The sequence below is a fragment of the Loxodonta africana genome, chromosome 4 (assembly GCF_030014295.1).
Source record: "Loxodonta africana isolate mLoxAfr1 chromosome 4, mLoxAfr1.hap2, whole genome shotgun sequence".
Lineage (NCBI taxonomy): Eukaryota > Metazoa > Chordata > Mammalia > Proboscidea > Elephantidae > Loxodonta > Loxodonta africana.
In genome coordinates this window covers 11456901-11483449 of record NC_087345.1, presented here as the reverse complement: position 1 = coordinate 11483449, position 26549 = coordinate 11456901, and the positions used below count along the sequence as shown (strand labels likewise).

Sequence of the window (26549 nt, the reverse complement as noted above, 5' to 3'; positions counted from 1 at the left end):
CGCATGCTCACACACACAGAGACATACACACACACACAGAGGCACACACGCACAGCACTTCTTTCAGACCCACCCCCTGCTGCCAGCAACCAGCACCCGAGAGAGGCTGGGTGCTGAAGTGGGTGCAGGAGGCCAGTGCCGGCCCAGCTGCCTGGAAGAGGTAAGGGGCTGGGCTGGGGAGGCAGTGGCAGGGGTGAAGGAGGGGGGTACAACATAGGGGGTGCGGCTCAGGGCTGGGAAGGTGGGCGCTTCCCCTGGGGCTGGACCAGCCCTGCCAGCTTACGGAGGGGACATTACCCATCCTTCCCTCCCTCCCTCTCTCCCTCCTCTGTGTCCCCAGGGAGGCTGAGACTCTGTGTGTGTGTGTGTGTGTGTGTGTGTGTGTGTGTGTGTCTGGGACTGTGTCTGGCTAAGAGGCAGAGAACAGCAGACACCTGCCAAGCCCCAGCCTCCTGTCTGGAAACCAGGGGAGAGACAGGAATGGGAGAACTACCATGCTCCTAGAAGGTGCAGGAGCATCCTTGGAATTTGGGCCTGGGGCTGGGAGTGACTGCCTGGGGCAGGCAGACAGTTGGCCCTGGAGCAGCTGTCTTATCCCGACTCTATTTTTTCCCCACTGTGATGGGACAATTGTGTTAGTTGGCTTGGCGAGGTTGCTCCATGTTATTATTTCCCCTCGGAGGTGCCCCTGACCGAACCTTTGCCTCCCCTAAGACCACACCTCTCCCTGCCTGCTGGTCTCCTCTCACTTCCACCTTTGCCAGGGAGCAGCCCCGAGGAGGTTAGGGGTGATAAGCTGGGGTGGCCGTCACTGGGCTGCCCCTGCGGTGGGTTGCAGGGGCTCAGGGAAGCTCCAGAGTGGCCTGACCCTGGCCCAGGGAGCCCAGGCAGAGACCCACAAGGGAGACAGCAGGTTCCTGCCAAGCTGCCAGCCTGAAGGCTCTTCCCAGGGAGAGGGGAGGGGGTGCCGGGCGAGAACAATAATAAATACAGAGTCTGAACTGCTGCTGGTGGGGTTGGGGGAGGGGAGGAGGAAGTACGGGATGGGGGTATGGGCAACCTCTTGGTAAGCCTGGCACCGTGCCCACCTGGATGGAATCCAGTGGGGGCCTCTCCCTGGGAAGGGGTGGTCCTCAGCCTCCTAGGGGTATGGGGAGCTGTTTCTCCAAACCCTACTCCATCCTAGAGGCCTCTGGCTCTCCAAATTCTGGATGTTTCTGCCTCTCAGCCTTGCCCCGCCCTCCCTCCCATCTCTTGGAAGCCTTATTCCAAATGCATCTATTTCCCATCTCTGCCCCTCTGGCTCTGTCTGCCCACCCCACCCTCACCCCTCAAAAGAGACCAGTGGAAGAGGGAACTGGCCACACAGGGGCCTGGGAGAAGCTGGAGGCCAGTTTTGGCTACAGAGGCCTTTCTCAGGCTGGAGAGTGAAGGGGCGTGATGTTTGATGTTCCCGATGCTCCCTGGGGGCGCTGTGCAGGTCCCAGATGTATGGAGAGGGGACAGACTGCCGGCACTCAGCAGGGGCACTCAGGGCCTGGCTGACAACCAGCACAGCCAGGAGCCAGAGCCTTGTTGGGAGGAGGCTTGGGGCTCAGACCTTCCTTTGTGCAGAGCAGGAAATAGAGGGGCACACATAGGGGGGCTCTTCCCCTGCCCCCAAAGCCAGTGACGTAAAGGTCACCAGGGTGAGGCATGACATGCTGGAAAGCTGGTGAGCTTTGGGGTCAAGTGGACCTGCTTTCTAGTTCAGGCTTAGCCACTCTGTATATGACTCTGGCTGGTCCATTCCCCTCCCCAGGGGGACTCAGAATGGGGAAGTGACTTGCCTAGGGTCACTCAGCCTGGCAGACGTGGAGCCAGGGTACAAACCTGACATCTCTGTGGACATCTCTGCCCACATCGTCAAAGAAACCAAAGACCTTAATCACAGCAGCCCCCAGGGCAGCCTGGGCCTGTGACAAGGAAGAGGGTTAGAGGATCTCCTCAATAATTAAGTCTGCGTACTGGCTGGGGCACCCCCCATCACACACACACACACATACACACACACACACACACTGTGGGAGGGGACCCCCCCCTCACACACACACACACTGTGGGAGGGGAAGGAACCAGACTTAATTAGGTCACCTCCAGCTGCAAGAGCAGCTTGGCACTGAGGTATTTTAAGGAGTGTCTGGGAGGCTGGGGGAGGGTGAACCAGGTTCTGGACAGTGGTCCCCAGGCTGTTCCCTCACCTCCTGGGGCCCACCGAGGACAAGACCAGGATGCTCAGGAAGTCCTCCCATAGTCACCCACATTCCCTGTCCTTATTTTTAAGTAACTGCACTCATTCCTCCCCCCCTTCCCGTTTCTGCTCCCCTATAATGGGGGCTTGGGGCTGGGGTGTTTTATAGGGGGAGTTGTGAAGCTTAGCAGAGTTGGTGAGTGACTCACCCAAGGTCATGGTCTGAGTCAGCGCAAAACCAGAAATAGAACCCCGAGTCTTGACTCCCCAGTTCTTCCACACCCCTGCGCTTCCTTCTGGGGTGGGGGACAGGAGCTTCTGGGGAATTGCCCGTCTTGCCTCCTCGCCTCCCACCCAAGATCTTTCTGCACCACACTCCTCCCCAAATATTTCCAGGCTTCAGAATGGGAAAGGCAGGGGTTCAGGAGTCAGCTGCACCTGACTGGCTGTGTGACCTCAGCAAGTCTTGTCACCACTCTGAGCCTCAGTTTACTCTTCTGAAGAGTGGGAATGCTAATGATAATTATTGGGTAGGGCTGTTTTGAGTACTAATTAAGGAAATGGGGCAAAGGGCTTGGCACCCAGCCTGGTATGTGGTTAATACTCACTAGATGGACCTCCCACGCTGTGTGAGTCTGTTTCTCCCTCTGGACCAGGCCTTCTGAGGGCAGGGCTGAGCCTCTCTCGTGTTTGTCAGCCTGACACCCAGTATATTTCAGTCATGTGGGTATTTCTGACAACCTCAAGGAGGTTGGGCGGGCAGAGCCAGTGACTATCTGTGTAGCTGAGAAGAAAGGTGAGGGGCAGAGAGGCGCAGGTGATTGCCCCAGGTCACATAGCACAGAGGGGGGCTGGGCCCAGGGGCAGCCTTGCCACGGCCTCAGGGCTTTCGTTCCCTCAACCTGCCCAGGCGGAGAGAAACTCCCATGATTAAAAGAGGACCATGGCAGCCATTTTCTGCCCTACTCTTTTTGGGGGAGCTAGGAATTGGAGCAGAGCCCTAGCGATGTAGTGATTGTCACCTGCTGACAGGACTGAGTCACTGCCAGAAGCCCCTTGGCGCCATGATGCTGCACCCTGGCCTCGTTTTGTGTTTACCTCCGCTGGCCCCTTCCTCTGCAGAATCACTGAGTCAGCTGGGTTTGGCCTGCCTGCAGGGAAATGAATATGGGCTTGGCTGGGAAGGCCAGAGTCACACTCGTGGCCTGGGAGACGCCCATTCACAGGAAGACCAGTGACACAGCTCCTTGATGCCTCCCACAACCTGGGAAAGGGTGCTACAATTTACCTTATTTGACAAATGAGGAAACTGAGGCTCAGTGGAGCCGGGAGTCAAACCTGGGCAGTCTGGGTCCTGAGCTGCCTTCTCACCCTACTGCTGGTCCTGAGGGGCATTATTCTGGGCAGGAGATGCCTCCAGACAGACACACAAACCCCTCAGAGGGCTGGGCTTTAGTTTTTTATGAGCTGAAACAAATGTTCCACAAACGTATCTGTTCTCTGCCCTTGGGCAAGTTCATGTTTCTCAGGGAAAGTTCTTTGGGAAAACTTGGTCTTGGCTTGGTTGAACCTGGAACAGAATTTATGCTCATGAGAGGAGCTCTGGTTTTTGTTATTAGACAAATCTGGGCTCCACCACTTACCTGCATGTGACCCTTTTGAAAGTCACTTAACTTCTCTGAGCCTCAGCTTCCTTATCTGTAAAATGGAAACAATTGTAATTTCAACATCTCAGAGCAATTGGAGAGTTGGAAGATGGAAAAGAATCGCCGTAAAGACTTTTGCGCAGGGCATGGTATTCAGGTAACAAAAGCTGAGAAAACCCTCCCTCCACCTGACTTGCCCCTTCCCACAGCAACGTTCTGGAGAGAAGGGCTGAACTGAAGGCCTGCCCTGCACCCCCTTGGTCACTTTACCTGGTCTCCCATGCTGCTGGGCTTCATGCAACATCTCCAAGTCTAGGGCCCAGAGAGGGAAAGGCTATGCCCATGGACACACAGCAAGTCAGTGGCAATGCAGGGCCTGGTCTTCCGAACCCTGGTCTCTGGAGTTAAATGGACCTGGCTCAAGTCCTGGCTCTGACACTGACTGCTGCGTGTGGCTTTGAGTGATTGACTTAACCTCTCTAAGCCTTCGCTTCCTTGTCTGCACAATCAGGATAAAAATGCTATTATTGCTAGTTGCTGTCAAGCTTACTCTAACTCATGACAACTTTTTGAATAACGGAACAAAACACTCCCCAGTCCTGTGCCATCTTCATGATCATTGGTATGTTCAGGTCCACTATTGTGGCTACCGTGTCAATCCATCTCATTGAGGGTTTTTCTCATTTACACGGACCCTCTACTTTAACAAACAATGTATTTTTCTAGTGATTGGTCTTTTCTGATGACATGTCCAAAGTAAACAAGTCAAAATCTCACCATCTTTGCTTCTAAGGGACATTCTGGATGTATTTCCACAACCAGAATAATATCACTGGGCTTAAAGGACTGTTGCAAGAATTATACAAAAGGAGAAGCTCTGGGGCCATGAGGTGAAGGGCAGGGAGGATGAGAGTGAATGGGTGGGCTTGGCCCTGCTCAGTTGGCTCTCCCCTCCCTCCACGCCCTCTCCCCCAACGTCCAGCTCAGCAGCCCTGTCTGGGAAGGGCAGCCTGCCAAGCTCCTGCTCAATGTTTCCCACACTGCATCTCATTTCATCCTCAAACGGTCTTTGCAGGCAGGACTCTGGGAACCACCATTTCCCAGATGAGGAAACCAAGGCCAGGTGGGGGCTGAGGGAGATCCCAGAGCCTTGCTTGCTGGCCTGCTCCACTGACTGCCTTCTCCCCAGGGAGGCCGAGGCAGCCTGCAGCCTCAGTCCAGTGGAGGAGCTCTTCTGTGGGGTGGGGAGAGACCAGTGCCTACCGCTGTAGCTGTAATTCCTTCCTTCTGTGGCCTGCTGCTCCCGGTCTCTCCTAGAGCCATTCTGGGGAGGAGAAGGGAAGGGCAGGCTGCCCTCAACCCTAAAATCAGAACAAAACCAAACCCCTTGCCATCCAGTTGATTCCAACTCATGGCGACCCCGTGTGACACGGAGTAGATTTGTTCCACAGAGTTTTCTTGGCTGTGGTCCTTATGGAAGCAGATCACCAGGCCTGTCTTCCATGGCACCTCTGGGTGAGTTCGAACTGCCAACCTTTAGGTTAGCAGCTGATAGCAAACTGATTCTGTCACCCAGGGTCCTTAAAAAAAAAAAAATTTTTTTAACCCTGGATAAATCAGTGTATCTTTCCCGCTGCCTGCCGCATGCATGAGGCCTGGGAGCCGGTCACTTAGCCTTGGGGTGGGAGGCCTGGCTGGCCTGTGCAGGCTCCAGCTCAGCTGTGTCTCCCTGGTGACTGCTGGAGGCTGCCTCCCCCCCTCGGCCTATGACCTCACAGCACCGACTGTCACGGCCTAGAACAATAAAGCCCGGAAGACTTCACATTGGAGAGATCAGAGAGGGGAGACAGAGCCAGAGTTGCCACTCCTCCTGGTACCCCTGGCCCAGGTGGGTATGCAGACACACCCAGGAGCACTGGGGAGGCCTGGCCCTGCTTCCCTGGCTGTCATCTTGAGTTACTTTGCTGCTCTTCCTCTTATTATTATTAATATTTTTGTAACAGCTTTGTTGTTGTTGTTCGGTGCTGTCAAGTCAATTCCAACTCATAGCAACCCTATGTACAACAGAACAAAACACTGCTGGGTCCTGCACCATCCTCACAATTGTTGCTGTGTTTGAACCCATTGTTGCAGCCACTGTGTCAGTCCATCTCATTGAGGGTCTTTCTCTTTTTCGCTGACCCTCTACTTTACCAAACATGATGTCCTTCTCCAGAAATTGATCCCTCCTGATAACATGTCCAAAGTATGTGCCATCCTTGCTTCTAAGGAGCATTCTGGCTGTAGTTCTTCCAAGACAGATTTGTTTGTTCTTCTGGCAGTCCATGGTACATTCAATAGTCTTCATCAACACCACAACTCAAATGTGTAAATTCTTCTTCTGGTCTTCCTCATTCCTTGTCCAGCTTTCTTATGCATATGAGCTGATTGAAAACATCATGGTTTGGGTCAGGAACACTTTAGCCCTTAAAGTGACATCTTTGTTTTTTTTTTTTTTTTAACACTTTAAAGAGGTCTTTTGCAGCAGATTTGCCCAATGCAATGCATCTTTTGATTTCTCGAATGCTGATTCTGTATGTGTTTTGATTGTGAATCCAAGTGAAATGAAATCCTTGACAACTTCAATGTTTTCTCTGTTTAACATGATGTTGCTCGTTGGTCCAGTTGTGAGGATTTTCTTTATGTTGAGGTGTAATCCATACTGAAGGCTGTGGTCTTTGATTTTCATCAGTAAGTGCTTCCAGTCTCTTCACTTTCAGCAAGCAAGGTTGGGTCATTGCCATAACACAGGTTGTTAATGAGTCTTCCTCCAATCCTGATGTCGTGGTCCTCTTCATATAGTCCAGCTTCTCAGCTTATTTGTTCAGCATACTAAGTATGGTGAAATGATACAACCCCGTTGCATACCTTTCCTGACTTTAAACCACACAGTAGCACTTGTTCTGTTCAAATGACTGCCACTTGGTCTAAATGCAGGTTCCTCATGAGCGCGATTAAGTGTTCTGGAATTCCCATTCTTCACAACGTTATCCGTAATTCGTTATGATCCACACAGTTGAATGCCTTTGCATAATCAATAAAACACAGGTAAACATCCTTCTGGTATTCTCTGCTTTCAGCCAGGATCCATCTGACATCAGCAACGATATCCCCCATTCCACTTCCTCTTCTGAAACTGGCCTGAATTTCTGGCAGTTCCCTACCAATGTACTGCTGCAACCATTTTTGAATGATCTTCAGCAACATTTTGCTTGTACATGATATTAATGATATTGCTCGATAATTTCCACATTCTGTTGCATCTTTTTTCTTTGGAATGGGCACAAATGTGGATCTCTTCCAGTCTGTTGGCCAGGTAGCCATCTTCCATATTTCTTGGCATAGATGAGTGAGCATTTCCAGTGCTACATTTGTTTGTTGAAATATCTTAATAGGTATTCCATGTATTCCCGGTGCCTTGTTTTTCACCAAGGCCTTCAGTGCAGCTTGAACCTCTTCCTTCAGTACCATCGGTTCTTGACCATATGCTATCTCTGAAATGGTTGAACGTCAACTAATTCTTTTTGGTACCTTGACTCTGTGTATTCCTTCCATCTTCTTTTGATGCTTCCTGCGTCATTTAGTATTTTCCCCATAGAATCCTTCAATATTGAAACTCGAGGCTTGAATTTTTTCTTCAGTTCTTTCAGCTTGAGAAATCCTGAGCGTGTTCTTCCATTTGGTTTTTCTGTCTCCAAGTCTTTGCACATTTCATTACAATACTTTGTCTCCTCGAACTGCCCTTTGAAGTCTTCTGTTCAGCTCTTTTACTTCATCATTTCTTCCTTTCCCTTTAGCTACTCTACATTCGAGAGCAACTTTCAGAGTCTCTTCTGATATCCATTTTGGTCTTTTTAACGGCCTCTTGCTTTCTTCCTTGATGTCATTCCACAGCCTGTCTGGTCTTTGGTCATTAGTGCTCAATGCATCAAATCTTTTCTTGAGATGGTCTCTAAATTCAGGTGGGATGTACTCAAGGTCATACTTTAGCTCTCGTGGACTTGTTCTAATTTTCTTCAATTTCAGCTTGCATGTGAGCAACTGATGGACTGTTTCACAGTCGGCCCCTGGCCTTGTTCTGACTGATGACATTGAGTTTTTCCATTGTCTCTTTCCATAGACGTTGTCGATTTGATTCCTGTGTATTCCATCTGGTGAGGTCCATGTGTATAGCTGCTGTTCACATTGGTGAAAAAAGGTATTTGCAATGAATAAGTCATCGGTTTTGCAAAATTCTATCATGCAATCTCCGGCGTCATTTCTATCTATCACCAAGGCCATATTTTCCAACTACCAAGCCTTCTTCTTTGTTTCCAACTTTCGCGTTCCAATCACCAAAAATTATCAATGCATCTGATTGCATATTTGATCAATTTCAGACTGCAGAAGTTGGAAAAAATCTTCAGTTTCTTCATCTATGGCCTTAATGGTTGGTGCGCGAATCTGAATAATAGTCGTATTAACTGGTCTTCCTTGTAGGCATTGGATAGTATCCTTTCACTGACAGCCTTGTACTTCAGAATAGATCTTGAAGTGTTCTTTTTGACAATGACTGCAACGCCATTCCTTTTCAATTTTTCATTCCTGGCATAGCAGATCAAATGATTTTCTAATTCAAAATGGCCAATACCAGTCCATTTCAGCTCACTAATGTCTAGAATATCTATCATTAAGTGTTCCATTTCATTGCTGAAGACTTCTAATTTTCCTAGATTTGTACTTCATACATTCCACATTCCTATTATCAATGGATGTTTACAGCTGTTTCTTCATGCCACATCAGCAAACGAAGATCCCAAAACTTGATTCCATCCATGTCATAAAGGTCGACTCTACTTTGAGGAGGCAGTTCTTCCCCAGTCATCTTTTGAGTTCCTTCCAACCTGAGAGGCTTATCTTCCAGCGCTATATCAATGTGCTGCAGCTATTCATAAGGTTTTCACTAACCATTTTTTTTCAGAAGTAGACTGCCAGGTCCTTCTTCCTAGTCTCTTAGTCTGGAAGCTCAGCTGAAACCTGTCCACTAAGGGTGACCCTGCTGGTATTTGAAATACCGGTGGCAAAGCTTCCAGCATCACAGCAACACACAAGACACCACAGTACGACAAACTGACAGACACGTGGTGGGGAACAGCTTTATTGGGATATAATTCGCTTTCATACAATTCACCCACTTAAAGTGTAAAATGCATTGGTTTTTAGTATATTCAGAGTTGTGCAACCACAATCAATTTTAGAACTTTTTCCTCAGCCTGAAAACAAACCCCATGCCCATTAGCAGTCACCCCTATTCTCCCCTGCCCCCAGCCCCTGGCAACCACTAATCTACTTTCTATCTCTATGGATTTGCCTTTTGGGACACTTCCTGTAATGGAATCATACAATGCATGATCTTTTGTGATCGGCTTCTTTCACCGAGCATGGTGTTTTCAAGGTTCAACCAAGTTGTAGCAGGAATGAGTACTTCTTTCCTCTGTATGGCCAAGTAACATTCCATTGTCTGGCTGGGCCACAACTTGTTTATCCATTCATCAACTGAGGAACACTGGGTTGTTTCCCTTTTTGGTTTGTTGTGAATAATGCTGCTATGAACATTCGAGTACCGGGGTTTCAGTTTTCTTCTCTCTAAAATGGGGACAAAAATGCCACATATGGCCCATTTCTGCCACCTAGGGTGACTCAGAGAGAAAAGCCCCACACCACCTTGGAGGGCTGAGGGGCTATGAGGAACGACTCTTGCTCTTTTGAGGGTGGCCAGGCCCTGGGGCTGTGAGCGTTGCTGGCAGTCTGGGGGTGTTAGGCCAGGAAGGGCCTGTATTGACTCCTGCTGGGCTCACACTCAGCCCCAAGGTGTCCCACTGCTGTGTCATCTGGAGCAGAGGCCTGATGTGATCAGAAGGGGGTAAGATGGTGACCCCTGGGCACTTCCAGCCCCAATGGTGACGATTTGGAGATCCCTGGGCTCTGGATCCTAAGGAGCCTTAAGCCCTTCCCTGGAAGCTCCAGCTTAAAGCTCCAGCAGGCCCCGGGCAGCTCAGGGTCCTTGGGTATGGGAGTGGAGGAGTGGGAGTGGGAGGTGGAAACCTGTCACCCCACCATTCAGCAACTGAGGACTACGGAGCCTCTTCAGATCCCCAGGCTCAGCTAAGCTGTGAGGGAGCACCTCGTGGCCTGTCAGGACCATTTTGCTGATGAGGAAACAGAGGCCAATGGAAGAGCTATCCAAGGTCCCACATATTGCCATGGAGTAGATTCTGACTCACAGTAACCCTGTAGAACAGAGTAAAACTGCCCAGTAGGATTTCCAAGGCTTTAATCTTTAAGGAAGCAGACTGCCACATCTTTCTCCCACAGAGCCACCGGTGGGTTCGAACCTCCGACCTTTCGCTTAGCAGCCAAGCTCTTAACCACTAAGCCACCAGGGCTCCTTTATCAAGATCAGCAGCTAGTAAGTGGCAGAGCTGGAGTGGAGCTTGTGGTCCAGGGCTACTTCCTGGCCTCAGTGTGGTGGGCCGCCTGTCCAGGCTCAATGGACAGCCTGGCCTGGCAGAGGAGCTGTTCTCCCTAGGGCACCACAGCAGCATCTCTTAGGGTTTAAGACTTGCCAGTCCCCTAGAGGGTGGGAGGGAGGGAGGCAGGGGTTGGGGAACTATATTCTTTTCTTCACTAGGGGGACATATCAGGTGAATTTTCTTAAGGTCATCCAAGCACTGAGAACTCCAGGCAGGGGTTTCTATTAATTAACATTGATAATAGCAATTCGTTGAGGATCTACTAGATGCCCGGTGTTGGCACACACACTAAATCATCTGACCCTCAGCAACCTTGCTTGGTAGATATTATCAACCTAATCAGGAAAAGTGTGCATCAGGGTTGTATCCTTTCACCATACCTATTCAATCTGTATAAACCAAAAAACCAAACCTGTTGTGGTTGAGTCGATTCCAACTCATAGTGACCCTATAGGACAGAGTAGAACTGCCGAATAGAGTTCCCAGGGAGTGCCTGTTGGACTTGAACTGCTGACCTTTCGGTTAGAAGCTCTAGCACTTAACCACTACGCCACCAGAGTTTCCGTTCAATCTGTATGCCAAGCAAATAATCCAAGAAGCTGGACTATATGAAGAACAGGGCATCAGGATTGGAGGAAGACTCATTAACAACCTGCATTATGCAGTTGACACAACCTTGCTTGCTGAAAGTGAAGAGCACTTCAAGCACTCACTGATGAAGATCAAAGATCACAACCTTCTGTATGGATTACGCCTCAACATAAAGCAAACAAAAATCCTCATAACTGGACCAATAAGCAACATCATGACAGATGGAGAAAAGATTGAGGTGTCAAGAATTTCATTTTACTTGGATCCACAATCAACACCCATGGAAGCAGCAGTCAAGGAATCAAAAGACAAATTGCATTGAACAAATCTGCTTCGAAAGACCTCTTTAAAGTGTTGAAAAGCAAAGATGTCACCTTGAAGACTAAGGTGCACCTGACCCAAGCCAAGGTATTTTCAATTGCCTCATGTGCACGTGAAAGCTGGACAATGAATAATGAAGACCGAAGAATTGAGGCCTTTGAGTTGCGGTGCTGACGAAGAATATTGAATATACCACGGACTGCCAAAGGAATGAACAGGTCTGTCTTGGAAGAAGTGAAGCCAGGATGCTCCTTAAAAGCAAGAATGGTGAGGCTACATCTCGCATACTTTGTACATACTATCAGACGGGATCAGCCCCTGGAGAAAGTCATCATGGTCGATAAAATAGAGGGTCAGCGAAAAAGAGCAAGACCCTCAACAAGATGGATTGACGCAATGGTTGCAACAACGGGCTCAAGCATAGCAGCGATTGTGAGGATAGCACAGGACCAGGCAGTGTTTCGTTCTGATGTGCACAGGGTCGCAATGAGTCGGAACTGACTGTACAGCACCTAACGACAATTATAGAGATGAGGAAACCGGGCTAAGAAAGACATCCCAAGAGCTCACTGTGGGGCAGGCCCTGTCCTATTCATGTGGAAAGTCATTTAATCCTCACAGTAACCTCTCTATAGGAACCAGCACTATGCCCATTTTACAGAGCAGGAAGGTAAGGTGAAGGCTGAGAGTGTTGACCAAGACTACATAGCTAGTAGGTAGAGAAGCCAGGATTTGAACCTAGGCTGTCTGGAGCCCACTGCACACTTACCCACCGTGTTGAAGCTGTTGAGTGGCTTCCTTGAGGTCAAGTTACAGGTGACAAAGCTGAGATTCGAACCCAGGTCTGTTGGATTTGAAACAGCTAACATTTGTGCTAAACCATATTTCAGACCATCCTCTAGCCACCCCACTGATTCCATTGGCCAGGCCCCCCCCACTACGGAATTGAACTGGAAGGACTTAGAGGTCATAAAACCCTTTTGTCTTTCCAGTGAGGAAACTGAGTCCCTGAGAGGGGCCAGGAGCCGCCAGCCCAGACCACACTCACCTGTGCCTCTCTCTCCCCCTCCAGACGGAGCCCGTGGCTAGTGAGGCTGCCGAGCAGGGCCAGGCCGGGCCCTGCCCGCAAGGACATCCAAGCCCTCCGCCGGCCCCTGTGCCCGGGAGCCCTCCAGGCTCTCCTGCTGACCCCACCATGACATCGGAGCCCACGTCGCCCCCAGTCGTGCCCCCACTCCACTCCCCCAAGTCACCAGTTTGGCCCACCTTCCCCTTCCATCGAGAGGGCAGCAGGGTCTGGGAGCGGGGTGGCATCCCACCTCGGGACCTGCCCAGCCCTCTGCCCACCAAACGGACCAGGACATATTCAGCGTGAGTATCTACCCCTTGCCCAGGACAGGGATCCTGCCCACCCCATCGTCCGAGCCCCTGCGAGGAACTCAGGTCCCACCCAAGGACAGAGAGCTATCTGTGCAGTTCCAGGAACTGCAAGTATTCATTTGTTCATTCACTTATTCCACAAAGATTTGTTAGGCTCTTGATTGGGGTTCTAGTGATGAATAAGACAAAGCTCAGCCCAGCAGCTGCTCGCAATCCAGATGGAATTTGCCCATCATCCATCACCACCAGCAGGGTTAGAGGTGAGGACCCAGCCTGAGTTGTGGCAAGATGATGTATCAGATGAAATGATGAGTGAGCAGAATATGGCTGCTTCGTGAAGTAGTGAGCTTCCCCATTTGGGGAGGTAATCAAGTTTAGGTTGGACATCCTTCTCTCAGAGATCTTACAACAGAAATCCATTTAAACCTGAACAACCTCAGTAGGGGAGGGTGCTGTACAGAGAGGACAGTGGCCAAGAGCCAGGTGACCCATTTGCTGTGTGACCCTGAGAGCCAGTGGGCCTCAGTTTCCTTATCTGTTGAATGGGGATGATGTGAGGACTGAGTGCGTAGTAATTGTGTGTGGTTTCAAGTGTCCCAGCAGCCCCAAGGTGGGCTCAGCAGGCAGAGCCTAGGAGGGCTACGGGGTTCCAGGGAGGTGGGTCCCCAGACCACAGCTCCAAGCCCCCTACCCTATCCCCAGGACAGCCCGCGCCTCGGCTGGCCCCGTGTTCAAGGGCGTCTGTAAGCAGTTCTCGCGCTCACAGGGCCACGGCTTCATCACCCCTGAGAACGGGTCAGAGGACATCTTCGTGCACGTGTCTGAGTGAGTCCCCTTACCTCCCCATCCTTGGCTGGGCCCCTGTCCCAGGGTGCCCTCCCCCACCAAAAAAATGCCTTTCTAGGCCTTTTCCCTCGCTGGCTGAGGTCTGTGCTCCTAGCATTTCTCCTCCTCTCAGTAGGGGCTGGGGGCGGCGCATGGGAAGAAGGTGGGTTAGGCCAGGTAGGAAGGGGGCACTCAGACCCCAGAAGCTTGGGAATCATGGACTCTGCCCTGGGTACCTACTGCATGGGGCCTAAGAGGGCTGAGCCAGTCCCTGGGCCTTTCAGCCTGGAAAAAACCTCAGGCCTGGGTCTAGGACTGGCCTCACCTGTAGCACCAGGGATGACCTGGGGGACTCAGCTCAGCTCCAAGCGTCAGAGACCCAAACACCACAGAAAAGCAGGTACTGTTTGACTCCCATTTCACAGATTAGAGAACTGAGGCTCTGAGCAGCCAGGGCAGGCCACAGGGGACAACTAGGGAGTAGGTGCTGCTGCTGAGCTGACCCCCTCTCCCTCCCACCAGCATCGAGGGGGAGTACGTGCCGGTGGAAGGTGATGAGGTGACCTACAAGATGTGCCCCATCCCACCCAAGAACCAGAAGTTCCAGGCTGTGGAGGTGGTGCTCACCCAGCTGGCCCCCCACACGCCCCACGAGACGTGGTCTGGGCAGGTGGTGGGCTCCTAGGCTGGTGGCTCGGATGCCAGCTGTCCAGGCAGTGGGAGCCACGCAGGGTGGACAGGCAGCAGCCAGCCCCGCGACCCCACTGCACTGAGCAGCCCCAGTATGCACGTCTGTCTGTCTGTGCTTGTGGCTGTGAGCGTGTGCCTCCACCCACCCCCATGACCCATGACTGTGAGCTGGCCAGGCACTGGACTGGGGGAAGATCACCAGGCCTGCCTCTGCTCGTCCACTGTCCCTTCCTCACCCCTGCGTGTACACATAGGACCCTCGCCCTCCTTGTCCACTGAGCCTCTGAGAGCCCACGTCAGGCCTGAGCTGGGGCTCGGGAGGAACAAGCGGGACCCCTGCCTATCCCCTTGCCCCACTCTGCCCTAGACCCTGGCCTGGGGGCACGCTCTGTTGTGCTGCTCCCATTCCTACTCTGGCCTGGAGTCTCCCTGTGGTCTACATTCTTCCCCTCGGAAGCCAGGTTGGTGAGCACTTTGGGGGAGCTTATCAGCCTCTGGTGGAGGGTAAAACGCTGCTGCCTAGGCCCGCCTTCTCACACTCTCCTCTACCCCGTGCACTAGAGAGGCAGGAAAGAAGGGCTTGAGGGTGTAAAGGGGTTTCCAGGTTCCCATTTTGTTGGCACCTGCTCTTTGGCCTGGCAGTGGCTCTATGAACCCCAAAGTGAGGTCTGCAGAGGGCTGGGGGCCCATCTCCTGCAGCTTGGATGGAGCCACCCCATTGCCCAACTCACAAGCCCCACTGATGCTTGGCCATGGGCCTCACCACACCCGCTGTTGAGGCCACAATGCTGGACAGACAACCATCCCCTCAGGCAGGGCCACCACAGGGAGACCGCTGGCCCCTATCTGTGTGGCGGTCCTCTGGCTGGAGTTCCTCTGGGCCAAGATGTGTGTGTGCACTCACTCTGGGGCCGGGGGGTGGCCTGCTTGGAAGGCCAGGAAGGAGCAACACTGCCTCCACCCAGTACTGTCCCCCCAACCAGTTGCCTTGGAGTTGACTGGACGCACGGCGACCCCATGTGCGTCAGAGTAGAACTGTGCTCCATAGTGTTTTCAGTGGCTAATCTCCAGGCCTTCCTTCTGAGGCACCTGAGTGAACTTAACCTCCAGCGTTTTCTTAGCAGCTGAGCACATTATCCATTTGCACCCCCCCAAACCCATGCTTCGCTCCAGGGAGCATATCCTAAGAAGGGTAAGAAATGGGGTCACGAGTTCAGGGGAAGGCCTGCCAAGGATGGTGAGCCTAGGAGACCCAGCCTGTGAGGAAAACTGGGGGCTTGGGTGCCCAAGATGAGGAAGTCTGACTGTCTAGGAGGATCTCCAGCTCCACAGGTGCCCCAAGACCCTGGGGTAGAGATAGACCCCCAGGGTAGAGATCAGCTAGGGTACCTGCACCCCACCTCTGCCTCTACTCCAGAACACAGAGGCCACAGGCCAAGAGCTGCTGAGATGTGTTGCCCAGCCCCCCAAAACTGGGAAAGGCTCAGCCTGCCTGACACCCTACTCTGAGCTGGGGCTACCATGGGCAAGGCTGGACGCCATACTGGTGCAGGTTAACTCCTGGTGCTGCCCAAGGCATCCCTCCTAGGAGCAGGCCTCCTTTTTCTGATGTGGTGGCATCTCATACTGGGGCTATGGGGGTGGCCAAGGGGCAGCAGCTTTCCTCCCCACCCCTCAACAGCGTGCAGTCAGAGACCCTCCCGAGACCCCCCTAGCCATCCAGGCTCCCTCATCCTTCCTAATACTGGCAATAAATCCTCAACTGTGGCTCACTCTGACCTCCTGCTGCCTGTCTGTCTGGGCCCCTGGGGAAGGGGCTGGGGGAGTTCACGAGAACTCTATGGAGGCTCTGGCTTCCTGGGTGGTCTAGGTAAGTCCCTGTTCTCTGTGCCTGTTTCCTCATCAGTAAAGTCATGGCCGTACACATCCGTGTATGGGGCCCATTATCCACTCAGACAGTCCTGGCACCATACCTTGTTCCCGGAACTTTAATATTTGTGACATAAAGTTCTCTAAAACGTGCACCATCCCCACTGCGCTGCACCCATGGGGTGGGCAGGCAGGGCACTCTATCTCGTACCCACACTCACACACACCCTCCTTCCAGCACAGACGGAAACCTGTTCTGTTCAGAAGGACAAGCAGCAGCTGTGGCCTGGGCCTTCGGGGCTGAGGACAGGGACACTCTGTCCTGGGCAAGGCTAGATAGACCCTGGGAGGGTAGGAGGCAGTCCCCCCAGGAGCTGACCAGCTGGGGACACTGTGCACACAGACCCTGGCCTGTCCCGGTCTGGTGGCCCTTGCAGCAGGCAGGAGGGGCCCTGTCACCCCCACACCAGGGCCAGCGTTTTTCTTCGGGCTGGGCTGAGGGCTCTGAAGTCATGAGGGGCAGGTGCAGTCCCGGTCACGCCTCGTGGGCTGTCTCTGGGAAGAAAATCTCACGGCACCGCTGCACTGTGTCCTGTGGGGAGACCACGCTGTGCCCAACGGTCCGGGGGTCGGCAAAGATCTCAAAGTCATTCCCACCCTGTATAGAGGAAGGACAAGAAGGCACGGAGCGGGGGGAGCCTGAGGAGGCGCCAAGGGTTGGGGCCCAACAGCCACCCTGATGTGGGGTCCCTCTTCATGTTGGCTCCTGAGGGCTGCGCCTTCCTCCCCACTCCCTCAGAACCACCAGGAAGCCCGCTGCCTTGCTTTCACCAGGCTGCTGTGACTCACTGGGTGACACCCTGTGTAACACAGGGCAATGTCCAGCCTTCCCTGGACCCCAGCCTTCCAGTCTGTGTAACAGGGCTGATGAGCTCTGGCTATTCGCTGTGAGCCTCCCAGGAGAACTGTTCTGTCACCCTGTGTCCTAGCCTTGACCTCGGATGATTTGAGGGTGGGGGGCTGGGTTGGGCCACACTCACAGGGGTGGTCTCGTTCCCGAAGAAGTGGATGGTGTCGAAGCTGTCCTGGTCCAGGCTGTCCAGGCAGTAGCGCTTGTCCCAGCCCTCAGGGAACACATCAAAGCTGATCATGCCTCCTGGGGGGGGCGGGGGGGCAGATGAGGCTGGCAGAGGGGTGGTTGGAGGGGTGACCTGGGCAAGGCCCTTGTTCTTTCATTCACTCAACAGCCCTGAGTGCCCACTTCATGCCAGGCACAGGGGACAGGACAGACGTGGGACCCTCGCCCTCATGGAAGTTACGACCCAGGTGGGAGAACATATGACAGACAAAATCCCCCTGTAAGTGCTAGAAGGAAAGATCAGGCGATTCTTTTGCAGGGAGGCAGTCCACCCAGCCAACAGGGCCAGGGAAGTCCTCTCTGAGGAGGTGACACTGAGCTAAGACCCGAGCCAGCTGCAGGAATGGTTGGGAATGGAGTTCCAGGCTCGGGAACAGTGAACAGACTCCCCAAGGCAGGGGATGGAGCATCCAGGGAACAGAAGAGGTGGGGAGACAGGCAGGGATGAGACCATGCAGACCCTAGGGTCCAGAAGGGGCCTCTGAGGGTTTGGAGAAGGGGTACAACGTGATCTGTTTCTCTGTGAGGAGCTCTCTGACCATGGGCGAATGAGCTATAGGGGAGGCAGCAGCGGGGAGACCAGCTGTGTTGGTGTCATCTGGAGCTCATGAGAAGCACACAGTGATCAGACCCCAGACCCTCTGGACACAGCCCTGGGACTCACTAGGGGACTGGACTTGGGAAGGGAAGGGAGAACTCAGGGGCGGACTTGGGATGTTGGCCTGAGCTGCTGGGTGGATGGTGGGGCGTTTACCAAGGTGGGGGAGGAGTGGGCAGATAACATACTGAGTCCCAGCCTGCTTTGGGCTCCCAGCTGCCTTGAGGGGTAGGAGGGGCTGCAGCCTGGCGTAGGAGGGGTGGGCAGTAGGAGGAGGGTGGCCCTGGGCGGGCTCCTATGCCAGGGTTCTCAGACCGTCTGTGAGTGGACGTACCTCGTGAGAACCTCAGCCCTTTGCCAGCAAACTCTGTTTTCAGGGCTTCCACAAACTTCTCCCGGATCTTCTCCTTCTGCGGGTGGGAAGGAACTGGACTGAAGCTCAGAGGGCCCTGTGCCAGGCACTCAACTCGTGTGAGTTCACGGAGTCTTCCAGATGGATACCATGATGCCCACTTTACAGATGAGGAAACTGAGGCTCCAAGAGGGGATGCACCTCATTCAAAGTCACACAGCTATAGTGGCAGAGCCAGGGCCAATGTGTCAGTGGACAGGCTATCCTGAAGGAGGCCTTGGAGTACAGGCACAGGACAGAGGTCCAGGGCATGGGACTACCCGAGTCCCAAGTCAGTGTCCATCTCAGGGCAGGGTTCAGCCCTGTCAGCTCTGCTGTATCCACCCAGCAAACCGTGGCTCAGACACCAGAAATGAATGTTTGAGGAGCTAAGAGCATGGAAGACCTGTGAACAGCGGCAGTGCGGATGCCGGGGACACCCACAGCACCAAGCATGTGGCAAAATGCATTTGCTGAGCATGGCCCGTGTGCCAGGGCCTGGGCTTGGGGATTCAGTGGCACCTCCCTTACTGCCCTAAGCAGGACCTGGGAACACTGCAGCACATCTGCAAACGTGGAGTAAGGGGATTCCACCCACTACGCTAAGGCTCCCTCTGGGCCTGGCACTGCTGGAGCAGCCAACTTGGGACCCAGCTCTGCCCGGGCATCTTGCCTGGTATGCTGATGGGGGGCAGGAGGGGAGGGCCACAGGGCCAGCGGCTCACTCAGTACAGAAACGGTCAGCAGAGGCCTGGGGGGCAGGGACCCTGTATGGTCAAAGCAGCAGAGAGCTCCAGAGGACATTTGGCTCGTGGGGGGCCTGAGGCCAGGCTGGGGGATGGGTTTGGAGGCATTCTGGGGACCAGGAGCCCGAGGGTTTCAGCACCAGGCAGTGGAGTGACTAGTCCTGCATTTTGGTGGGAGCTGGGTAGGACTGGAGCAGACAGAGGCAGGTGGTGGCTAGTGGCGTGAACCTGGAGAAGTGATCCAGACTGAGATATCAAGCCAGGCTGCCTGGTGCCAGGCCTGGCTGCTGTGCTTCTGGCTGGGTGGCCATGAAAGCCGCCTGGCCTCAGTGAGGCTGTTTCCTGGGCTAAAAGACAGGAATGACCCTGCCTGTTTCCCTCTCAGGGAAGAGCCCAGGTGAGGGAGGTGAGCCCCCCACCTGCTTTGGCCTTACCTTCCCAGGAGAAGGGTAGGCCCCCAGGGAGGCCAGAGCCTCCGCCAGAGGCTGTTCTGTGGGCCCAGAGTTACAGCAAGAGTGGCCCAAGCTCTGAATAAATATTTCCATGTGGCCCAAGGTGACTGTACCTCCCTGGTCACTGGACAGCCCAAGTGCCTCGTCTGGCTTTGGTAGGTCCAGGACTGTGACCTCAAGCTGGTCACTTACCCTCTGGCCTCTGTCCTGATCTAGGGAAGAGGCTACTCACCCCTCCCTCAGAGCTCTGAAGGACTGAAGGAAGAGTCAAGCACTGATAAGTTATCTGGCTGGTCTAGGACACACAGGAGGATATCTAGAACGTTCACTCCCCCTCCAATACAAGAAGTGGGTAAACAAGAGCTGAGAAGACAAGTGAAGGTGCCGGGGGCTGTGGGAAGCCATAGCACGTGCCACGCCTGCCCTGTGCAGGCTTCTTGGACACTTGCCCTCACCCAGTCCTCACAATAGCCCTTTGAGATGGGAACTACATTATCTCCATTGCACAGATGAGAAAACAGAGGCACACAGTGCTGAAGCCACTTGTCCCAGGTCACTCAGGAAGTAGGAGGTGGAGCAGGGTTTGGAAACCTGGCTGGCCTGAGAAGGACCACCTCTCAATGTGCGTGTGGGGAGGAGGGGGCTTTCTGCCAATGCCAAGCTCATCTACTCCAATGGGAAAAGTCTCCTCGGAGCACAGGGTGGGCTGGGGGTGGGGACCAGTGAGCTGGGAAGCATGGCTACGAATCCCACCCACCTTCAGGGAAGCATCAGAGGGTGGCGGGTGACCCTAGGCAAGTCACTTTCCCTCTGAGCCTTCATTTTCTCATTCGTAAAATAGAGAACATACCACCTTTTCATTTATTCAAAAAATATTTCTTGAGTACAAAGTACTTACTATGTGCCAGGGGCTGTGCTGGGCACAGAGGGGTCCAAAAAAACCAAACCAAGCCCATTGTCATCAAGTCGATTCCGACTCATAGCAACCTTATAGGACAGAGTAGAACTGCCCCATAGGTTTTCCAAGGAGTAGCTGGTGGATTCGAACCGCCGAGCTTTTGGTTAGCAGTTGATCTCTTCTTAACCACTGCACCGCCAGGGCTCCACAGAGGACCCAACAGGGAACAAACCACCAGTGCCCGCCCTTATGAAGCTTATGATCTGGGAGGGGAGTGGACAAGAGACAGATAATAATCAAGATCAAAAAAGTAAATGATGTAGAACATGAGAAGGTGTTTGAATCAGATCACCCATGACACGGATCCATTTCACAGATGGGCAAATAAAGGCTCAGAGAGTGACTGAGGTCCTACAGGCCTAAGGCTGCACGGGGGTGGCACCTTGTCCAGCTCGGAGAACTCGATCCGCTCCTCCAGCGTGCAGCTCCGACCGATGGGGGAGACGTTCAGCATACCGTTCCGGAACTCAATGAAGGTTCCGCTGGTGGTGGTAGGGGTGGGAGGAGGGGTACGGAGCCAGAGAGAACGAGAACAACCCTGAAGTCAAATCCAGCCCCATCTTGGACCACCACGTCCCTGGACTTCAAGGGGACAGAAATCTGCCTGCCAATAAGTCAGGGACCCAGCCCTCTCCTCCCTCAGGCCCCAGGACTACAAGGAGGGGTGGGTCAGGCTGCCAGGGGCTCACCGCTTCTTGGGCAGTCTGAGCAGGGCCATGTAACTGAGGCAGAAGTTGATCAAGTCCTGCAGCAGCTCCTCTCCCAGGTGGTTCTGGATGGTCTGGCAAGAAACACAGGCTCCGAGTGTGGCCTGGCTGCCTGACCCCCAGGATGACATGGTGCCCCCTCCCCAGGCGCAGGACAGCACTAGCAAGGGAAGCAGCATGCCCAGGACAGAGGGCATCCATGGCCTTCCCCCCCTGGGGAAAGGTGGGGTGTCCCTGCTAGGCCCTGGGGCTCTCAGTGCAGGCACTGACCTGCTTGGAGAGCAGCCGTCCGTGTTTATACTGCACTGTCCCGTTCTCAGCAAACACATAGTCAAACTTCTCAATGACTTCAGGGCCAAAGAAGCCAGGGGAGAAGGAAAAAGAGTGAGACCAGGTCCGACTGGTACCCCCAGACAAAAAAAAACCCAGACCAGTTGCCATTGAGTCGATTCTGACTCATGGTGACCCCATGCATACAGAGTAGAACTGCTCCATAAGGTTTTTTTTGGCTGTGACCTTTCAGAAGTAGATTGCCAGGCCTTTCTTCCAAGGTGCCCCTGGGTGGGGCAGAACCACCAACCTTCCAGTTAGTAGTCAAGTTCTTAACCTTTTATGCCATCCAAGTAGTACCCCAGGGCCCAGTAAAGAGGACAGATGAAGCTCGCACTCCCTGGCTTGGCATTCAGAGCCCATCTGCTCCATCCTGACCTGCCTCCCCAGCCTTCTCTCCCTCTGCAGCTTTGTTTTCTCCCACATAAGCCAGTCACACCTCCTGGCCTTGGCTCATGCATGTCCTTCTGCCTGGAGTGCCCTCCCCAGGGCCTCCCCTCCACTCATCCTCCAAAATCCAGTTCCCTCCTCTGGAAGCTTTCCCGATCTTCCCAGCAGAGAGCGCCATTTCCCACTTTGTGCCCCCACAGCTCCTCTGTCAAGGGCTTCCATCACACTGTATTCTCAGGCCTGGCTGCAAGGTGGGGCCAGCGTTTTCAGCTCTGGCTGTAGCAAGTAGCTAGAGTGGGCAGGAGGGGCCGCAGGGGACACAGCCAGGAGTGGTGTGGGTGGAAGGTGATCACCTGGACTATGGAGCGGTGGTGGAGATGGAGATGGACAGATAGGGATATAATTTTGGACTTGCTGGTAGAATGAATGAGGTTTGCAGAGAAAAAGGGAAGCTCAAGGAAGTTTCTGGTTTGAGGAACTGAAGGCACTAGCCTCCACTGAGATGAGACCAGGAGCTCTGGGGTCCAAACCACTTCCTGGGTGACTTCAGAATTCCCCTCTGTTAAAGGGGATAACCATGTCCATCCCGACACATGGCGAGAGGGTTAAATGAAAGCAAGTCAACACACGGTCGTTTTTCAGTAAGTGGTAGCCATTACTAATTACCCCCCATTTTAAAGATAAGGAAATCAAAACTCAGCAGAGAAGAGATGGGGGCTGTACTACGCACAAGAAAAGCGCTGAGAATGGAGACTGCACAAGGGCAGGAGGTTGCCTGCTTTGTTCCCTGCTGTTCCTCCAGGGCCTAGCACTGTGCGTGGCACAGGGGAGGTGCTCATTCAATGTTTGTTGAATGAGGGAGACTGACCCCTCCCCACTCCCTCTACCCCACAGAAACAGTACTGGGTCTTTGAAGGCACGTTGGTCCAGCGATCTCCCGAACTCCCCAGAGGCTCTGGCCCGCTCCTACCTTCATCCCCCTCGCCCAGCTGCTCGGCGATCTTGGAGTAGTCAGAGCCGCCCACCACGCCAATCTGTACCCGACTGCGCAGCTTCTGCAGGAAGGCAGCCACCTCTGGGTCAATTTTCTGGGGTTTGGGGGACACAAGATTCCAGCCGTCAGCACGTCTAGGGCCTCCTTGGTCCTCAGAATCCGGGGAGCCCACGTACCCCTGGACTTCAGGCAGTGCAAGTGTTAGAGCCCAGACCTCAGAACTGGATGCATTTGGACTCAAACACTGGCTCCAGACTCTCACTAGCAGATGACCTTGAGCAAATGGCTTAGCCTTTCCGGGCCTCAGTTTTCCCATCTATAAAATGGGGATCATAGCATAGGAACCACCTGAAGGAGGGGTCACAGTTAGGATTAAAGGAGATAATGTACCCAAAGTGGTTAGAAATGAACAAGCAATTAACAGCTGAGTAAACCAAAATCTAGCACAGCCGACTCAGACTCATGTGTGTCAGAGCAGAACTGTGCTCCTCTGGGTTTTCAAGGTTGAATTTTCAGAAGTAGATCACCATGCCTTTCTTCCGAGGCACCTCTGGGTGAATTTGAACCTCCTAAAAGGTTTTTTTTTTTTTTTTAAAAGGTTAGCACCAGCCAGGGACTCCCACTGGAGAGTAATCATGTGAAAAGATGCCCCATCAGGGAAATGTAAACTAATGAGTTGTAATCCATTTTTTCAAACATTCAGATATGAAAAAAATAAAGCAGCTGACCATCTCTAGACTACACACAGATGGGGAGGGGGGAACAGGAACTCTCAAAGGCCGCTGGTGAGAGAGTACATTGGCACAGCCATTTTGGGAGGTAATTTGGCACAATCGATTAAAATTTAAAGCGTACATGCCCTGTCATCCAGAATTCCCACTTCTCTTGCCCAGGTGTATAAGGAAGTTCGCCAGGGTATGGTTTATAATTGTGAAAAACTGCAAACGACTTAAATGCTTGTCAATTGGTGTTATGGATTACATTGTGTCTCCCCAGAATTCGTACTGGAGCTCTAACCTCTATAAAAAAAAAAAACCCTCTATACATGCAGATATACTCCCATTTAGGAACACACGTTTTTCTTTGTTATGCTAATGAGGCCATATGGGTGTAGAGTGTGCCTTAAACCTAATGACTTTTGATACAAGCAAACCAACTCCCAGCCCCCAGCCTCCATAAAGCCTATGATATTAACAATTCAAAGTCCATACAATGGTTCATAATTAACAATCAGTCGCTTCTTTGCAACACACATCAAAACATTATTACTGTATTATTATGTTAAAGATGTCTTAGTGTATATGGAAGTATGTGTTTAACATTTTTGATGCATAAAAAGGTATACTATGTACTATAAAAAAAAATGTACTATATACTTAGACAAACATTTGACTAACTGGTGTTAGACACCAACCATATCTAACTGTGGCGATTTATACACAAATGTGATTTAAAGGTAGATTTAGGAACGGAACTCGTTCATAATCTGGGGACTGCCTGTATACAAGGCAGATGAGACACAAAGAGAAGCAAGCACAAATGGGGAAAGATAGATGTCACTGGATAGTGACAAGGAACAAAGGAACGCTAGGGCTACAGAAGTTGAGTCAAAGATTCTCCCCCAGAGCCAACAGAGAGGGAGCCTTCCTCTTCAGTTGATGCCTTGAATTCGGACTTCTAACCTTCTAAACTGTGAGAAAATAAATGTCTCTCCTTTAAAGCCACCAATTTGTGGTATTTTCTGTTACAGAAGTACTAGAAAACTAAGACAACTGGAAAACAGTACATACCTACCCTGAAAGGCTATATTGAGGAGTCACAGAACGCATCACCAAGGCTCCTTTCCGCAAAGGTTAACCCACTGCCGTTGAGCTGATTACAACTCACAGCAATCCCGTGAGACAGAGTAGAACTGCTCTATAGGGTTTCCAAGGCTGTAAGTCTTTTTGGAAGCAGGCTGCCACATCTTTCTCTCGCAGAGCCACTGGTGGTTTCCAACCACCAAACCACTGCACCACCAGGGCTCCCTGCCATAAAGATTATGGCCTTGGAAACCCTATGGGGCAGTTCTACTCTGTCCTATAGGGTGGCTATGAGTTGGAGTCAACTTGACAGCAATGGGCTTGTTTGTTCATTTTGGTATAAGGCCACAATGAGTCAGAATGGACTCGAAGGCATACAACATCCTTCCAAAGTGGGAGAGTCCAAAACCTGCAGTTAATTGTCAAAAGCAAGTTGCAGGAAGGCACACACAGTATGATACTACTTACGGAAAAAAAAAGAAAGTGTATCACACACAATGCTTAATATTTCCCCTGGGCAAAAAGAGATCCAGGTTAAGATCTAGCGAGAGGCCACACCACACAACCATTTCTGCTGGAGAGAGGGCTGGGCCTGGGATTGTGGCATTGTCAGAGGGGACTTAAGCTTTCTCTGTTATGTTTTCTCTCTTTACAAGGAGAATGTGTTCATGAATACTTGTATAATTAAAAATTAACTTTTCCAAAGCCCTAAGCACTGGGCCCCACCAGGGACTTAGTAACAGGCCCTTCTCATTCAGACTGTTGTGTCAGTAGAGCAAAGGGATGGAGGAGGGGAGGGTAGTGGGACTGTGCCTAGGCCCTGCAGCCCTCAGTCTACCTTCGCCACCATCCTTTCCAGGCCCCAGGGAGCTGCTAGAGGGCGCGGCCTGATTCCTCCCCGAGCCAGGGGTGGCGGGGGCGGGAATCAGTTGAGGTGGGGGTGGGGCACTCAGGCTAAGAGGATAAATAACCCATCATCTCCAGCTCCTGCCTCCAGAGGAGCACCCTCGGTGGGTCCTGTGGCCCCCAGACTGAGTCGAATACCCACAAGGTGTACGGTGGAGGAGGCCATGGTCTAGGTGGCGAGGGTGGGTCTGGGGGGGGCTCATTCAGGATGAGATCCAAAGGGAGAAAAACTGGGCATGGTGCGGAGGTTGGAGGGTCAACAGGGTGAGATGCCTTTAGAAGGAAGACGGCACTCTTGACTCCCACCCTGTGTGCGCTTCAGTGCCGGCACTGAGACCAGACTGGGCCTGGGCGTCTGGCCTCCAGTGGGCAGAGCCCATGAACTCATCCCAGACCCGCAAGAGCCGTCCCTCCCGCCTTACTAGGTGTGGGGATAAAGTGGGGAAGGGCCTTGGGAAACTAGCCCCCGGCCCAGGCCTGCAAAGCTCGGGGTGGAATGGCTCCGAGGCCCCCACCAGATGGCGACTCTGACGCTTGGGTGCGCGCCCAGCCCTGCCTGGAACCCCGGGTTAGGATGTCAGCTTCAGGTTACTAGTGGGTCCTAAGACTGAAACGGGGTGGGTGCCACCGCTGGGGAAGCGGGAGCGCCCCGGGGCCAGGCCTCGGCGCGTGGAAGCCTCTCGGAGCAAGGGGAGTCCGGTCACCCCTCGCAGCCGCCTCCCTGCAGACCCAGACCCAGCCCCGCCGCTCCGGGGCAGAAAGTGGGCGCTGACGCTCAGGCGGGCTGAGGCGCGGGGGGCTGGGTCCCCATCACTCGCGGCGGGTGGCACCAGAGTGTCAGGGCCCGGGTACCGCTGCATCTCACATTCGATTCAGGGGTGTCCGGGGTCACGCCGCTGCAGGCCGCCACATTCGGCATGTGTTGGGACCCTACCTGGCGAGCCGGCGTAAGCGTCCCGTCCACGTCAAACAGGCAGAGGACGCGCTCCTTCCTGCGGGCGCCCTCGGCGGTGACGGCCATGGCTGCAGCTCCG

The 26549-nt window shown here is 53.0% G+C and overlaps 2 protein-coding genes across 2 annotated transcripts; one reads left to right on the top strand and one right to left on the bottom strand.

Moving 5' to 3' along the window:
* CSDC2 (cold shock domain containing C2) lies at nt 1–16144 on the top strand. The gene is made up of 4 exons (XM_023559888.2): nt 1–160; nt 12412–12710; nt 13422–13544; nt 14067–16144. The coding sequence occupies exons 2-4, from the start codon at nt 12535–12537 to the stop codon at nt 14227–14229; spliced, it is 462 nt and encodes a 153-aa protein (XP_023415656.1). The 5' UTR covers nt 1–160; nt 12412–12534; the 3' UTR covers nt 14230–16144.
* PMM1 (phosphomannomutase 1) lies at nt 15916–26549 on the bottom strand. Its single transcript, XM_064283447.1, has 8 exons — nt 26450–26549; nt 22784–22901; nt 21364–21440; nt 21076–21167; nt 20769–20868; nt 18174–18249; nt 17144–17259; nt 15916–16761 (listed from the first exon to the last, which is right to left on the bottom strand). Exons 1-8 carry the CDS (start codon nt 26534–26536, stop codon nt 16639–16641), a joined length of 789 nt encoding a protein of 262 aa, XP_064139517.1. The 5' UTR covers nt 26537–26549; the 3' UTR covers nt 15916–16638.

Coding starts and splice junctions, on each gene's coding strand:
- PMM1 (XM_064283447.1), bottom strand. CDS start 26,536: ATGGCCGTCACCGCCGAGGGCGCCCGCAGGAAGGAGCGCGTCCTCTGC. Junction 21,168..21,363: donor GACGGCTGCTCTCCAAGCAG/GTCAGTGCCTGC, acceptor GTTTCTTGCCAG/ACCATCCAGAACCACCTGGG. Junction 16,762..17,143: donor TCGGGAACGAGACCACCCCT/GTGAGTGTGGCC, acceptor TCCTCTATACAG/GGTGGGAATGACTTTGAGAT.
- CSDC2 (XM_023559888.2), top strand. CDS start 12,535: ATGACATCGGAGCCCACGTCGCCCCCAGTCGTGCCCCCACTCCACTCC. Junction 12,711..13,421: donor CGGACCAGGACATATTCAGC/GTGAGTATCTAC, acceptor CCCTATCCCCAG/GACAGCCCGCGCCTCGGCTG. Junction 13,545..14,066: donor ATCTTCGTGCACGTGTCTGA/GTGAGTCCCCTT, acceptor CCCTCCCACCAG/CATCGAGGGGGAGTACGTGC.